Genomic DNA, 16,031 nt, shown 5'->3' on the forward strand with positions numbered 1-16,031 from the left:
ATATATATATATATATATATATATATATATATATATATATATATATATATATATATATATATATATATATATACACTATATTGCCAAAAGTATTCGCTCACCTGCCTTTATGAACTTAAGTGACATCCCATTCTTAATCCATAGGGTTTAATATGATGTCGGCCCACCCTTTGCAGTTATAACAGCTTCAACTCTTCTGGGAAGGCTTTCCACAAGGTTTAGGAGTGTGTTTATGGGAATTTTTGACCATTCTTCCAGAAGCGCATTTGTGAGGTCAGACACTGATGTTGGACGAGAAGGCCTGGCTCGCAGTCTTCACTCTAATTCATCCAAAGGTGCTCTATCGGGTTGAGGTCAGGACTCTGTGCAGGCCAGTCAAGTTCTTCCACACCAAACTCGCTCATCCATGTCTTTATGGACCTTGCTTTGTGCACTGGTGCGCAGTCATGTCGGAACAGGAAGGGGCCATCCCCAAACTGTTCCCACAAAGTTGGGAGCATGGAATTGTCCAAAATCTCTTGGTATGCTGAAGCATTCAGTGTTCCTTTCACTGGAACTAAGGGGCCAAGCCCAGCTCCTGAAAAACAACCCCACACCATAATCCCCGATCCACCAAACTTCACAGTTGGCACAATGCAGTCAGACAAGTACCGTTCTCCTGGCAACCGCCAAACCCAGACTCGTCCATCAGATTGCCAGATGGAGAAGCGTGATTCGTCACTCCAGAGAACGCGTCTCCACTGCTCTAGAGTCCAGTGGCGGCGTGCTTTACACCACTGCATCTGACGCTTTGCATTGCACTTGGTGATGTATGGCTTGGATGCAGCTGCTCGGCATGGAAACCCATTCCATGAAGCTCTCTACGCACTGTTCTTGAGTTAATCTGAAGGCCACATGAACTTTGGAGGTCTGTAGCGATTGACTCTGCAGAAAGTTGGCGACCTCTGCGCACTATGCGCCTCAGCATCTGCTGACCCCGCTCTGTCATTTTACGTGGCCTACCACTTCGTGGCTGAGTTGCTGTCATTCCCAATCACTTCCACTTTGTTATAATACCACTGACAGTTGACTGTGGAATATTTAGTAGCGAGGAAATTTCACGACTGGACTTGTTGCACAGGTGGCATCCTATCACAGTACCACGCTGGAATTCACTGAGCTCCTGAGAGCGGCCCGTTCTTTCACAAATGTTTGTACAAGCAGTCTGCATGCCTAGGTGCTTCATTTTATACACCTGTGGCCATGGAAGTGATTGGAACACCTGAATTCAATTATTTGGATGGGTGAGCGAATACTTTTGGCAATATAGTGTATATATATATATATATACTTTTTTTTATATATATATTTTAATTTGTAATTTTTATTGAATAATGTGTATCTATATAGTAAAAAAAAAAAAAAACAGCGTATTGTATACTGTACAGTGTATGTTATTATTTGTGTGTAATTATGTGTATAACAGATGTTTAAATTGTGTTGTGTTAATTTGATGTTATTGTAAATTGGTATATGTCTCATCACTGTCACGACTGCTATGTTGATTGGAACTGCACCCAAGAATTTTACACACCATTGCGCTTGTGTATATGGCTGTGTGACAATAAAGTGATTTGATTTGATTTTGATTTGGTACTTGTAATTAGATTGTTTTTTAAAATTTTTATTGTGTCTCAGATTAGTTACTTTTATGTATTACATGATTACGTATCGATGACATTAGTCTTGACCTTAAAAGAATCGCTAAGACTCGGACTGTCTAATAGCACATTGTTGTTTGATTTCATGTTAACTAATGCCTAGTGGGTACAACACGACTCAAGCTCGTCTCCTTTGATGTTTTGAGTTGGCAACTGGTCTGTGACAAAAAGTCGTAAATCTCATGGCGAATGGTCGTGTATTGTGCGCGCTCCTGCTGAGAATAGTCCCAGATGCTACGACAGTTTTGAAAACAGCTTGAAATCTAGACGTCTTGTCATCAGGTGTGAGCACTGTACCGACGAGTAGGAGACCATTATGAGCCAAAACCAATTAAATATAGAGAGAGCGCAAGAGGAGTGAAAGGTATTAGGAAGCAGAAGACAAAGATATTTAGAAAATAAAATACAATTTCACCCACATCTCCCTACCTGCTGTCTTTATTATTTTGAGCTGTTTTTATAATGTTTTTCCTTTGCAAATTAGCGTGAAAAAGCTTAAAAATGGGTCTGAGCTTTTCTTTCATGTTTGTTGAAAAAGGAGAGCAAGGTATTGGGTAACAGGAGACAAAAATAATTTGAAAATAAATTAAAACATCACCCACATCTCCCTACTCACTGTTTTTAATTATTTCCAGCAGTTTTTTAAAATAATTTTTTTCTTTTGCAAAGGGTGCCAATAAGCAGAAAAACGGGTGCGAGCTGTTTATTGACATGTTATCAGTAATAAAGTGTGCAAGTTTGTGAATGAATTTCGTTATCTTAATTTTAAGATGCATTTTGGGCGATCTGTTTGAAACGGGATGATGCTAAAGGCAGCTATAATGGCTGTTTTTTTCGAAGCAGCGAAATGAACATGCACAATAGGGACACATATGAGCAGCATGCACACTAGAAGCTCAGTTACAGGAACTGCCTCAGTCGGGAACGAATGGTCCTATGGTTGAGACACTACAGTCCTGTATTGTGCGCACCAGCACAATGAAAAGCAAGACTGTAACCCTATTCGGACGGCAGTTGTTTCTCAGGGTGATGTCTGTAAAAGTACATTTTCATGGCTTCTCTGTGATAAAACTCATGCGTTCTGATGACATTTAAATCATGGGGGATGAGCGAGACTTTTTATCGATCACATGATTGCAGCTGCGCTTGTTATATTGATAATTCATCAATCCACAAACTGTGTCCTCTGTATTTGTGTTTAAATATGTTTGGAATTACACTTATGTGAAAATATTTGAGGGAACCGCGCTGCAAAGCGCTGTTGACATTTATAGTGTACATTTTCACATACGCAGCAAGCCAAAATTCTTGCGAAGAGCAATTTTAACGAATCAAGAAACTGTAGGGACAAGACTGTTTATCAACTCAGCCAAATAAATCTGTCAATGGGAGTACGCATGTTTCGTCACCCGCATCATCTTAGTTGCGCTGCTTGCACGCTTTTTCTTAAGCGCACTCAAGGAAATATAGAAGCCGCACATATCAAGGACAGTAAAGATAGTTAAAATGAAATTTGAGGAGCTATGATAAAAAATGGTTTTCTTATGTTTTATCTATCAAAATGACAGACATCATTTGAAATGATCTGTCAGTATTTAAAAAGTGGAGGTGGAAATTAATCCTTTTAAATAAGATAGACATTAACCCGGTAACCTCTGGGACTACTCGACCTGTATAAACAAGTAGTCATGCAGGCCCTATGTATAAATGTATTTAGTAAACCTTTCTACATTAAAACGTGATATACTAAAATTATTACATTGCTGCCATAATAATGGAACATTTCAAAATTTTACGTGATCTGGCTCTCGTTTTTCTTTCCCTTCTACTTAAGAGTTCCCACTGGTTCCCAAGTGGAGTGGCGACGCAATTTTATTATTGTGAATCATTTCAAAAATGTCTGTTACACAATCCTCCAACTGTCACATCTGTCCATTACTGCCAGAGCTGTTATCACACGCAGTGCAAACGTACGGCATTTAGCAGTGGTCAAAAAGGATTTCCAAAACGGCTTTTGGGTTATGAACTCAGAGTTGTGGACTCGGACGGTAATTAAATTACCACACGACCTTGGTGTTTGTCAAAAAACAGTAGATAATTTGGCTGGGAATTTTCTCGTGGGAGGAAAAACACCGACATTTCGTATTCGGACGGCAATAAAATAATTGACTACCGCCTGTAAATGTGGAATTACCTCACGTTCCCATGAAAAATAATTGCCGTCCGAATAGGGCTTATGAGTCGCAGTGTCGACGGCAAATCGTGTAGTGTACGCTTGACTTAATGTTTAATGAAAAGTATAAATTGGTATTTAATACACTTTACATTTTATTCTCATCAAAACATTCAATAAGTAATCCAAAAGATTAGATTGCCTAAAAAAGTGTAATCTAAAAGATTGCTACTGATTACAGTTTATGTAATGTGTAATTAGAACAAGATTGCAGTACAGAAATAATCTACCCAACACTGTCCATCACATGTACGTACCTTTGTTTAAAACAGGGGTGGGGAACATTTTTTCCATTAAGGGCCATTTGAGTATTTACGAAATTATTCGCGGGCCATACAATTGTTTGCAATTTCTGATTGTGGGTTGAAATTAATGTAAATGCATTCCGTTACGTGCTCACACACCAAAAACACTAAAAGGTCTGTCTGTTATACAATATTTTGTGTTGTTATCATTTAAAATTATTTTTAAACATTATTTGAAAGGAACATTTTTTTTCAGGTTAATTGAATCAAGGCTATTTTTTACTTTTCAAATTATTTCTCAAATGGCCTCGCGGGCCTTATACGGCCCTGAGGCCTGACGTTCCCCACCCCTGGTTTAAAACATTAAAAACCCAACCCCTACTAATTTAAGTTGTTTTGTCATTTGTTCTGATTGAATTGAAACCTGACACTAAAAGTTGACCTACTCAGACTAGAGGATAAGATGCCTTGTTGAGCTTTGTGTCAAACTTAAGTTTAACAGTCCAGATGGGGTTACTGTCTTCAGTGGAATAGTAAGCTTTGAAAAACATTCTGCTAGCTGTGTAAGGATGCATATCTATAGTCCTGCTGTGTTTATTGCATTTTGGGTTAAAAATGACGTCAGGAGGGCAAATCAGCCTGCCAATGAGTGGCACATTCTGTCAGTGACCCTCTCACGTGTGTGTATGTCCCAGCATGTGCCCTCCAGCACATTAGCAACATGCAAAGGGAACACCATTGATTTCTATTTGGCACCACACTGTGGAACACCAGCCAACTCTCTCACTATTTCTCCCATTTTACCAGTCAGGAGCTTCAAAATTATCAAAAGTGATGAAATATGCTGCTCTCTTGCAGGGGAAGGTGTGACCCAGGAAAAAATGGAGTGAATTTAATTGCTAACCATGAGCTGCTCTAAGGTGTTTTGAACTCATGTAGCATTCTGACTGCAGGGAGTCCACTGGCATCAATGCTAGTTGCAGTTTTGCTGGTTGCAAAAACCTTTTCTTTTATTGACTACAACACCTTGCTTGGTAGCAAAGCAGTCTTGTGCCATGCCAAAATTCATGCCAGAGCTTTTCAGACTTTTTGAACAGCTATATAATTTATGAAATATAAAGGCAGCTATATGTTTATATTGTGCTAGAAAAATAGAATATAGTATAGAATAGTAATAGTATGTCAAATTAGGTATAGTCAAAAAGGTTGAGAACCTTTGCCTTAGCAGCCCAGGGCCTCTGGATTTAAAGGCTGATAATTGTCATTCACCTAGCTGCTGCAGATGCGTAAACAGGCTTTCGCAGTAGAAGTTTGTGGCTGCACTGTGCATTAGTATGCCCACAGTAGTAGACATCTTACAATCTAATTGTTTTACTGAGTGGCTTTAACATGTATTGGTATATTTTAAATAAACATCATTTGAGAAGTTGACTTAAAGATTAATAGTTTGGCACTGTGGGTCAGCCCTATATGCCTCTACAAGTAATCAGATCCCAGCTACACACCCACTTTTGCCATTCTAAAGATAGCTTCCTGTGATCAATAAAAGTCATGCAGGCAGCGGTTTAACAGTTTGTATATTGGAAACACACTCCAACATGTAATCAATCACTCGCTTTAGAGCAAGCCCACTTTTTCCTCCCCCTTCCACGTGCCCCTATATTTGTGTCTCTTAAAGCCTATATCAGTATCTCTTCCTTTTTTCCCCCAATTCTCTGGCTCCCTCAATTTACCATATAGATATTTTGATAAGCACCCAAATCACAGCACATGTATTGACAGATGTTTGGTGGTTGTTCAAAGAGGCATTTTTTGCCCATCTTTTTTTTTTACTCAGCTCCAGCAGTCATAGCTGTTTTTTTCATTGGCTGTTGCTTTTTTAACCGGCCAGTGCTGCTACTCTCATCAAAGCCTATTGATTCAAACAGCTTTTTTCAATGTTGCCGCTCAGGGAGGAAGAGGCAGGGTGGCTCAGAGATAGATAGAGAGAGAGAGGAAGGGGAAACTTTTTTTTTCATGGGACAGGGCTTTAAGCTGCCGCAGCTTTGAATTCTCATGCTTCTCTCTCGGCAGGGCTAACAGACAGTGTATGGAAGCACACTGATCACCCAGAATGACGAGTGCTGCTCCAGCCCGGAAACCATATCGAAAGGCACCTCCGCAGCACTGTGAGTCACGCCACACTGTGCCAGTGTTCAGAGAGGATGTAAGTGGGAGTGCCCTGCCGTCCGTCAACTCGGCATCATCAGCCCAGCCTGACCCCTTCCAGGTAATTTCTCCTCGAAATCATTCACCCATTTTTCAGCGTACACGGTTTGCAGACCCTTACTCACGATGTCCTGAGAAACCTTCGTGGCCGCAAGTGTCAGACAGTGAGCTGGACGTCTCCAGTCTGTCTAGCTTGGAACTCAGTGTCCTCCCCCCACCACGGATCTTCAGCCATGGTTCCCTCGATGTGAGACTTCCTACCAAGCATCAGAAGCAACAAGAAATGAACCGCTTTATCAGTCGTAGTGACAATCTACTGGCGCTCTCTGATGAAGATGATATCTCCTCCTCAGAAGGCACCCAACAGTGCATCCAAGGCTGCTCCCCGTCGTACTCCAGCAGGAGTGTTGAGCGCTCCTTGGTCTTCAAAGAGAAAGCTGAGATACTTGTACCTAGGGAACAGCAGCAACTACCCCATGCTGCTTCTTTTATGTATGCCCATCCACCCAAGGGTATCCTCAAGCAATCTCATCAGTTGAGAGTGCAGTCTTACGACAGTCTGCGCAAATCCAAGTCGGCAGAGATGCTTGGCCAGACGCAAAGTCGCGGGCGCAGCAGGAAACCCAAAAGCATGTCCTTGGATAGGGAAAGAGGCATAGAGAACTCTCCCATGGGACGTGCTGCGTCCACATCATCAACATCCCCCAGCTCTGTGCCACCAGATTGGAAGATACAACTTTTAGAGGAAAAGATTAAGTTTTCCCAGTTTCTGGATGAAATCACCTACCGGGTCTTGAGCCCTGCAAGCCTAAAGATGCTGGGCGGCAAGTTGCCAGAGCCAGCATTGTCTTCAAAAGGGAGCCAAACTAAGCACCAAAACAATCCCCAACATCCTGAAAAACAAGAGAGAAGCCGACCTTGGGATGAGTGGGCTGCCCACCATAGCAGGGCAACCTGGAAATCAAGGGAGGGAAGACCTAATACCTGGCATATCTCAGCAGACAGTCCAGAGAGGGTGTCACACAAGCAACATGTAGATGCCCATCAGGAAGGGGCTCGTCCTAAAGCTGAGGGCCCAATTTACAGCAAGGTGCAGGGTGGGGAATATTCAGAATGGGATGATAGGTTTCCACGGGGGATTCAGAACCAGCCTCAACCTCATCAGTTGTCCCATCTAGAGAGCAGAGCCCTGCAAAAGGACAATACGGATAAATCAGGACTACAGAAGGGTGATATTCCCACCATTTGTGTGGAGGGTGAAAAAACACCTTTATCAAAAGCGACTGCCTTTTCTATATTATCACAGATCAAGGTATGTCATTGACTTGATTTCTTTGGCTTTGCCCCAGTTCATGTGCAGTCCATTCATACATTACATATCTTACCTACCACAATTGTTACCTTTAAAACAATTTCCGTGGAACACAAAGTGTTTTGACAAATGTTGCACTGCTCTTTTTTTCAAACAAGGAAAACAGACAGTGACCAGGGTCTGTCGAGCTCCAAAATTACAAAAATAGCACCATTAAAGAATTGTAAAAATATTCCATATGACTTGTGCACTTTGTTCAAAGTCTTTTGAAGCCATTATTTATTGAAAGTCTTCCGTAGATGAAGATGTGAGATTTCCTCGTATGATTAAAATACTTGAGTCTCGTTACGACATCCATTCTCGCAATCATTTTTATGGCAAGTTTATTTCTTATATAGTGATGGACAGATTCTGAACATTGAATATACGTTGAGTTGAATTTGAATTGCTCTTTATGTTGATGTATGTAGCATAATAATGCAGGTATTAAGTTAAAATGTTGAGTTAGTTATTAGAGAAAACGTTTTTTTATTTAAGGACCCTAACGAAAATTAACCACGGTTTTATGCAGTAATACAATATGTGATTACTATGATTTCACTACAGATACTTAACTATGTTTAAACTATGGTTACTGTAGTAAAGCCATAGTGATTTGTAGTGAGGGCAAATCTCTTGAAGTGTTTGTTACCAAATAGAATATTTTTTACTTTGGATTTGGCTGTATTATTTTTTTTTTTTTTCTGAACATAACGAATGCCGAACCGTACAGAAACCATGACTCTAAAACCGTGATACAAACCACACCATAAGAAATTTGAACCATTACACCCCTAATATATATATATATATATATATATATATATATATATATTATACAGGTGCATCTCAATAAATTAGAATGTCGTGGAAAAGTTCATTTATTTCAGTAATTCAACTCAAATTGTGAAACTCGTGTATTAAATAAATTCAATGCACACAGACTGAAGTAGTTTAAGTCTTTGGTTCTTTTAATTGTGATGATTTTGGCTCACATTTAACAAAAACCCACCAATTCACCATCTCAAAAAATTAGAATACATCATATGACCAATAAAAAAAAACATTTTTAGTGAATTGTTGGCCTTCTGGAAAGTATGTTCATTTACTGTATATGTACTCAATACTTGGTAGGGGCTCCTTTTGCTTTAATTACTGCCTCAATTCAGCGTGGCATGGAGGTGATCAGTTTGTGGCACTGCTGAAGTGGTATGGAAGCCCAGGTTTCTTTGACAGTGGCCTTCAGCTCATCTGCATTTTTTGGTCTCTTGTTTCTCATTTTCCTCTTGACAATACCCCATAGATTCTCTATGGGGTTCAGGTCTGGTGAGTTTGCTGGCCAGTCAAGCACACCAACACCATGGTCATTTAACCAACTTTTGGTGTTTTTGGCAGTGTGGGCAGGTGCCAAATCCTGCTGGAAAATGAAATCACCATCTTTAAAAAGCTGGTCAGCAGAAGGAAGCATGAAGTGCTCCAAAATTTCTTGGTAAATGGGTGCAGTGACTTTGGTTTTCAAAAAACACAATGGACCAACACCAGCAGATGACATTGCACCCCAAATCATCACAGACTGTGGAAACTTAACACTGGACTTCAAGCAACTTGGGCTATGAGCTTCTCCACCCTTCCTCCAGACTCTAGGACCTTGGTTTCCAAATGAAATACAAAACTTGCTCTCATCTGAAAAGAGGACTTTGGACCACTGGGCAACAGTCCAGTTCTTCTTCTCCTTAGCCCAGGTAAGACACCTCTGACGTTGTCTGTGGTTCAGGAGTGGCTTAACAAGAGGAATACGACAACTGTAGCCAAATTCCTTGACATATCTGTGTGTGGTGGCTCTTGATGCCTTGACCCCAGCCTCAGTCCATTCCTTGTGAAGTTCACCCAAATTCTTGAATCGATTTTGCTTGACAATCATAAGGCTGCGGTTCTCTCGGTTGGTTGTGCATCTTTTTCTTCCACACTTTTTCCTTCCACTCAACTTTCTGTTAACATGCTTGGATACAGCACTCTGTGAACAGCCAGCTTCTTTGGCAATGAATGTTTATGGCTTACCCTCCTTGTGAAGGGTGTCAATGATTGTCTTCTGGACAACTGTCAGATCAGCAGTCTTCCCCATGATTGTGTAGCCTAGTGAACCAAACTGAGAGACCATTTTGAAGGCTCAGGAAACCTTTGCAGGTGTTTTGAGTTGATTAGCTGATTGGCATGTCACCATATTCTAATTTTTTGAGATAGTGAATTGGTGGGTTTTTGTTAAATGTGAGCCAAAATCATCACAATTAAAAGAACCAAAGACTTAAACTACTTCAGTCTGTGTGCACTGAATTTATTTAATACACGAGTTTCACAATTTGAGTTGAATTACTGAAATAAATGAACTTTTCCACGACATTCTAATTTATTGAGATGCACCTGTATATATATATATATATATATACATACATACATACATACAGTACTGTGCAAAAGTTTTAGGCACTTGGGAAAAATGTTGCATAGTGAGGATGTATTCAAAAATAATGCCATAAATAGTTTTCATTTATCAATTAACATAGTACAAAGTCCAGTAAACATAAAAAAAGCTAAATCAACATTTGGTGTGACTACCTTCGCATTTAAAACAGTGTATATATATATATATACCGATCAGCCACAACATTAAAACCACCTGCCTAATATTGTGTAGGTCCCCCTCGTGCCGCCAAAACAGCGCCAACACGCATCTCAGTAGCATTCTGATATTATATTCTTCTCACCACAATTGTACAGAGTGGTTATCTGAGTTACCGTAGACTTTGTCAGTTCAAACCAGTCTGGCTATTCTGGCTATTCTCTGACCTCTCTCATCAGCAAGGCATTTCTTTCCACAGAACTGCTGCTCACTGGATATTTTTGGCACCATTCGGAGTAAATTCTAGAGACCATTGTGCGTGAAATTCCCAGGAGATCAGCAGTTACAGAAATACTCAAATCACCCCGTCTGGCACAAGCAATCATGCCACACTCCAAATCACTGTGATTAAATTTTTTCCCCATTCTGATGGTTGATGTGAACATTAACTGAAGCACCTGACCCATATCTGCATGATTTTATGCACTGCACTGCTGCCACACGATTGGTTGATTAGATAATTGCATGGATGATTGTTGGTGCTAGACAGGCTGGTTTGAGTATTTCTGTAACTACTGATCTCCTGGGATTTTCACACACAACAGTCTCTAGAATTTACTCAGAATGGTGCCAAGAGCAAAAAACATCCAGTGAGTGGCAGTTCTGTGGACGGAAATGTCTTGTTGATGGGAGAGGTCAACAGAGAATGGCCAGACTTGTTCGAACTGACAAACTCTACGGTAACTCAGATAACCACCTTGTATAATTGTGGTGAGAGGAATATCATCTCAGAATTCTATTCTGAGACGTGGGTTGGCGCTGTATTCGCGGCATAAGGGGACCTATACTGTATTAGGCAGGTGGTTTTAATGTTGTGGCTGATCGGTGTATATGTGTGTGAAGATGCCCCCTTCTAGGTTTGCCTAATATCTTTTTCAGTGTTCAGTTGCATTAAAGTCAAGTTGTTTACAAGCTTTATCTACATTGACAAATGTTAAAAAAGCATTGCCTTATTCTGCTCTATGGGATATGGTGGCTATTTAAAACTGTCAGACTTTCATAGCATCACTAGGCATGTGCTTATTGACATGTTCGGCAAAAAGCACAGCATACAATTTCAAATGCCTCCCCTGCATCCTTACTGTTCTGTTTAATTTTCACAGGAACTGTAAAATACATTTGCTTAAACTGTAATGCTTCATTTAAACTTGTCCCAATGCAAAACACATTTTTATTGCAATTAGTTGATTTACTGTATGTGTACTGTAAACTTAACTGGCACATTAAAGTGTGGCAGTATAAATCGTTTCCTAAATGTGAATTACCATTCAGCTGCAAGCTTAAAGGTGCATTCAGTAATTTGGGGCTAATATACAGTATGTTCGTAATGGACAGTTTTCAGCAGTGTTTACAAACGCAACCGGAAAGCAACAAGTAATTTTATTTTCTTTGTTATCACAGCTATAGTAAGGGGGGCCCATCTACCGCCACCCCTATGAAACGGCATACGTCTTCGTTCATTTAGTACAGATAGCTTGGCACAGCGATTGTTGTGTGTTTTGTGTAAACCATGACTTTGGTTGCTTGGAAACAAAAGTTCACCAAATACAGTATTAATGACCATGTTAAATTTGATCATCAAAAACAATTCTAATCTTTCCTTTACCATAACATTCTGTATCGCTACATAATTGAGATTTATTTTATGCTAAGCAGTTCTCTAATAAAGGTAATAACTGTCTTTAGAAATAACGTGAAACGTAGACAGTCTCCAAAGATTATTGATATGAGGGACAATAATAATCTGTCCTTAACAGTAGAAGCATGTTTGCTTGATTTCTGACATGTGTTTTTAGACAAAGCAATTACACCGATCAGCCACAACATAAAACCACCTGCCTAATATTGTGTAGGTCCCCCTCGTGCTGCCAAAACATTACCAACCCACATCTCAAAATAGCATTCTGAGATGCTATTCTTCTCATCACAATTGTACAGAGCGGTAATCTGAGTTACCGTAGACTTTGTCAGTTTGAACCAGTCTGGCCATTCTCTGTTGACCTCTGTCATTAACAAGACATTTCCATCCACAGAACTGCCGCTCACTGGATGTTTTTTGCTTTTGGCACCATTCTGAGTAAATTCTAGAGACTGTTGTGCGTGAAAATCCCAGGAGATCAGCAGTTACAGAAATACTCAAACCAGCCCGTCTGGCACCAACAATCATTCATGAGATTATATAATCAGCCAATCGTGTGGCAGCAGTGCAGTGCATAAAATCATGCAGATTGGGGTCAGGAGCTTCAGTTAATGTTCACATCATCCATCAGAATGAGGAAAAAAGTTGATATCAGTGATTTGGACCGTGGCATGATTGTTGGTGCTAGACGGGCTTGTTTGAGTATTTCTGTAACTGCTGATCTCCTGGGATTTTCACACACAACAGTCTCTAGAATTTTCTCTGAATGCTGCCAAAAACAAAAAAACATCCAGTGAGCAGCAGTTCTGTGGACGGAAATGCCTTGTTAATGACAGAGGTCAACAGAGAATGGCCAGACTGGTTCGAACTGACAAAGTCTACGGTAACTCAGATAACCACTCTGTACAATTGTGGTGAGAAGAATATAATATCAGAATGCTGTTCTGAGATGCGGGTTGGCACTGTTCTGGCGGAACGAGGGGGACCTACACAATATTAATTTTGTGGTTTTAATGTTGTGGCTGATCGGTGTATATTATAGTATTAATAAATAACTTTAGAAATTACCTCAAACTCTGACATTTTCCAGATGCAAATGATATTCCAGAGCTGTCGGGGGCAGCAGAGACGATCATGCTGATCCACGTCGATAGATGGCAACACTAATGTCGTATTGGTACTTAACGTACACGAAGAAGAGCAATGCTAACGCTAGCTAGAGAACTGCTGCATGCCCCTTTAAGATGTTAACATTTTATTTTACAGTGCTCATGTTACTGTGTATTAAATTTGTAATTACTGACTGTAATTACTACATACTAATAAACTGCAGGTACTTGCTGTGTAATTATTTTATTGCGCTGTTTGTGCTTACTGTTATGACTATAGAAATTAATAATAATATATATGTACATTTGTAACACACACACTGTAAAATAAACAGTTACCAATTCTTTTAAGAAGCTTTGACATTTAGATATTACTGAATTATGACCATAGATAAGATAAGGTCAGATATATGTCGGCATATATATATATATGTTTGTGTATACTGCTTTATGAAATCTCTAATGTTTGTGTATGATGACATTCCATTTACACACTAAAGTGATGTTCTTTCTTGCAGGAGTCCTTATCAGATGCCGACAGGATAAAGTAAGTCTATTTTATTCTCCTCACTGTAATGTCTATAATTTTAGTCTTTAGAGGACGAATTTCATGAAAAATGTCAAGAGATTTCTAGGTCTATTTCACCTAGACTCCATGTTTTGTGTGCAGTTTTGGCCTTTTTAACTTTTGTGCTGAAATAGCATCTATTTCTTTTTGAGATTCAACCTAGAATTTGTTATTGTCAGGCACTTGAATGGCACTGTATTCTTATTTGTTTCAGTACTCTACTGGTTCTGCATATGTTCCAGTAGCCTTGTATTATTTGTGGCATGTACTGAAGTGTGTCAGCCAAGTGTTAGGTGGCATGAGCCACCTCTTCTGACCCTACACAAAGCTAATTATTGTGTGGCCTGGTTGGCCAAGAGCCAATCAGGTGAGGACACACCCTTGTGGTATCACCAGATGATTAGCCTAGAAACTCCAGAGGGGTGAGACTCAGGCATATGGGGGTGTAAGGTGGTCAGGGCTGGGTTATATGAAATAGGATGTTTGGCAAGAGGACTTCTGGAGAGCTTCTGTAGCTCAACAGGTAGAGCATAGTTCGAGCAACACCAAGGTCACCAATGTATTTAACATATTGTAGTATCTATTAGAGCTGCACGATTCTGGATACATTTTTGCTTAAAATAAAGATTGCGATTCTCTCATGAATCTGAAGAAAAAATGCTTATTTCAGTGATTTACAAAACCTGGACATAAGGGTATTAAACAAAGTAACATGCAATTTACTGGAGGTTCTGATAAAATGTTCTTTGCTTCAATCTATGCAAAAATGCAATAAAGGTGTAAATAAAATATATTATTTTAAAATGTCCTTAGCCCACTACCTAACACATTATAAACCAAATAGCACCTTGTTCTTCTTTCGGCTGCTCCCGTTTGGGGTCGCCACAGCAGACCATCCGTGATCCGCATGTTTGACTTGGCACAGGTTTTACGCCGGATGCCCTCCCTGACGCAAACCCCAGTGGCTGGGGAACTCTCACTCACACCTACGGGGCAATTTTAGAGTCTCCAATTCACTTAACCTGCATGTTTTTGGACTTGTGGAGGAAACCGGGGCACCCGGAGGAAACCCACGCGAACACAGGGAGAACATGCAAACTCTACACAGAAAGGCCCAGTTGAACCCGGGACCTTCTTGCTGTGAGGCGACGGAGCTCTAACCACTAAGCCACCGTACCACCCAAACAGCACCTTGTTACTATTGCAAAAAACAACAAAACAAATCCTGTTAAAAAGTGCATAAAGTTTCTCACATGCTAAGTAAAAAGCAAAATGAGCGGAATAAAGCTTCATTAACAGTTCTATGTTAACTTAGTGTTGCACTGGTAAGCAAATATGCAATTAAAAACTGTTATTTTACAAAAGTTTTATTAAAAAAATTGTTTTGATTAAAAACCACCTTTAGTGTTTGTTTGTTTTTTGTTTTTGTTTTTTTGTTTTTTTGGCAAAAATAGCTTCAAGCTTTTAAAGAAATATTCAAGAGCCAGTAATTAAATAGAGAACAGAGTAAACAGTGCTTTAAGTGTTTCAGCAATAGTAGCAATTAAACATTGAAAAAAAAAAAAAAACATTAAAAAGTAATTTAATGCAAAATGAAACTACTTAAAGATTTGACATTCTGATTTGATGCAGTAAGTCAAATGTCTTAATGCCTATAACAGACAGCATGCAGCTTTTATATATTTAGTATCTATTTATATCTATAGTTTGTTCATTTGAAATGCCCTGCAACATCATTAAACACAGGCATCTCTCACACAGATTTGGCGTTTTAATTATGATGGCATTGTATACTTAATAATAATATATGTAAATTAATACATACAGGTGCATCTCAATAAATTAGAATGTCGTGGAAAAGTTCATTTATTTCAGTAATTCAACTCAAATTGTGAAACTCGTGTATTAAATGAATTCAATGCACACAGACTGAAGTAGTTTAAGTCTTTGGTTCTTTTAACTGTGATGATTTTGGCTCACATTTAACAAAAACCCACCAATTCACTATCTCAAAAAATTAGAATACATCATAAGACCAATAAAAAAAACATTTTTAGAGAATTGTTGGCCTTCTGGAAAGTATGTTCATTTACTCTATATGTACTCAATACTTGGTAGGGGCTCCTTTTGCTTTAATTACTGCCTCAATTCGGCGTGGCATAGAGGTGATCAGTTTGTGGCACTGCTGAGGTGGTATGGAAGCCCAGGTTTCTTTGACAGTGGCCTTCAGCTCATCTGCATTTTTTGGTCTCTTGTTTCTCATTTTCCTCTTGACAATACCCCATAGATTCTCTATGGGTT

The 16,031-nt window shown here is 39.5% G+C and overlaps 1 protein-coding gene across 3 annotated transcripts in view; it reads left to right on the forward strand.

Annotated features, from left to right (window-relative positions):
• The window catches only part of LOC127413696 (tight junction-associated protein 1-like), a 153,127-nt gene that overhangs the window by 70,473 nt on the left and 66,623 nt on the right, over positions 1–16,031 (forward strand). For 2 of the 3 annotated variants that reach the window (XM_051651040.1, XM_051651041.1), the window contains exons 4-5: positions 6,252–6,447; positions 13,681–13,709. In XM_051651040.1, coding sequence (XP_051507000.1) covers positions 6,292–6,447; positions 13,681–13,709 — 185 coding nt within the window. In that variant the 5' untranslated portion in view covers positions 6,252–6,291. Of the gene's footprint in view, positions 1–6,251; positions 6,448–7,157; positions 7,699–13,680; positions 13,710–16,031 lie in introns of those variants that run through there. The other variant, XM_051651039.1, reaches the window with a different exon arrangement.

The sequence above is a fragment of the Myxocyprinus asiaticus genome, chromosome 23 (assembly GCF_019703515.2).
Source record: "Myxocyprinus asiaticus isolate MX2 ecotype Aquarium Trade chromosome 23, UBuf_Myxa_2, whole genome shotgun sequence".
Taxonomy (NCBI): Eukaryota; Metazoa; Chordata; class Actinopteri; order Cypriniformes; family Catostomidae; genus Myxocyprinus; species Myxocyprinus asiaticus.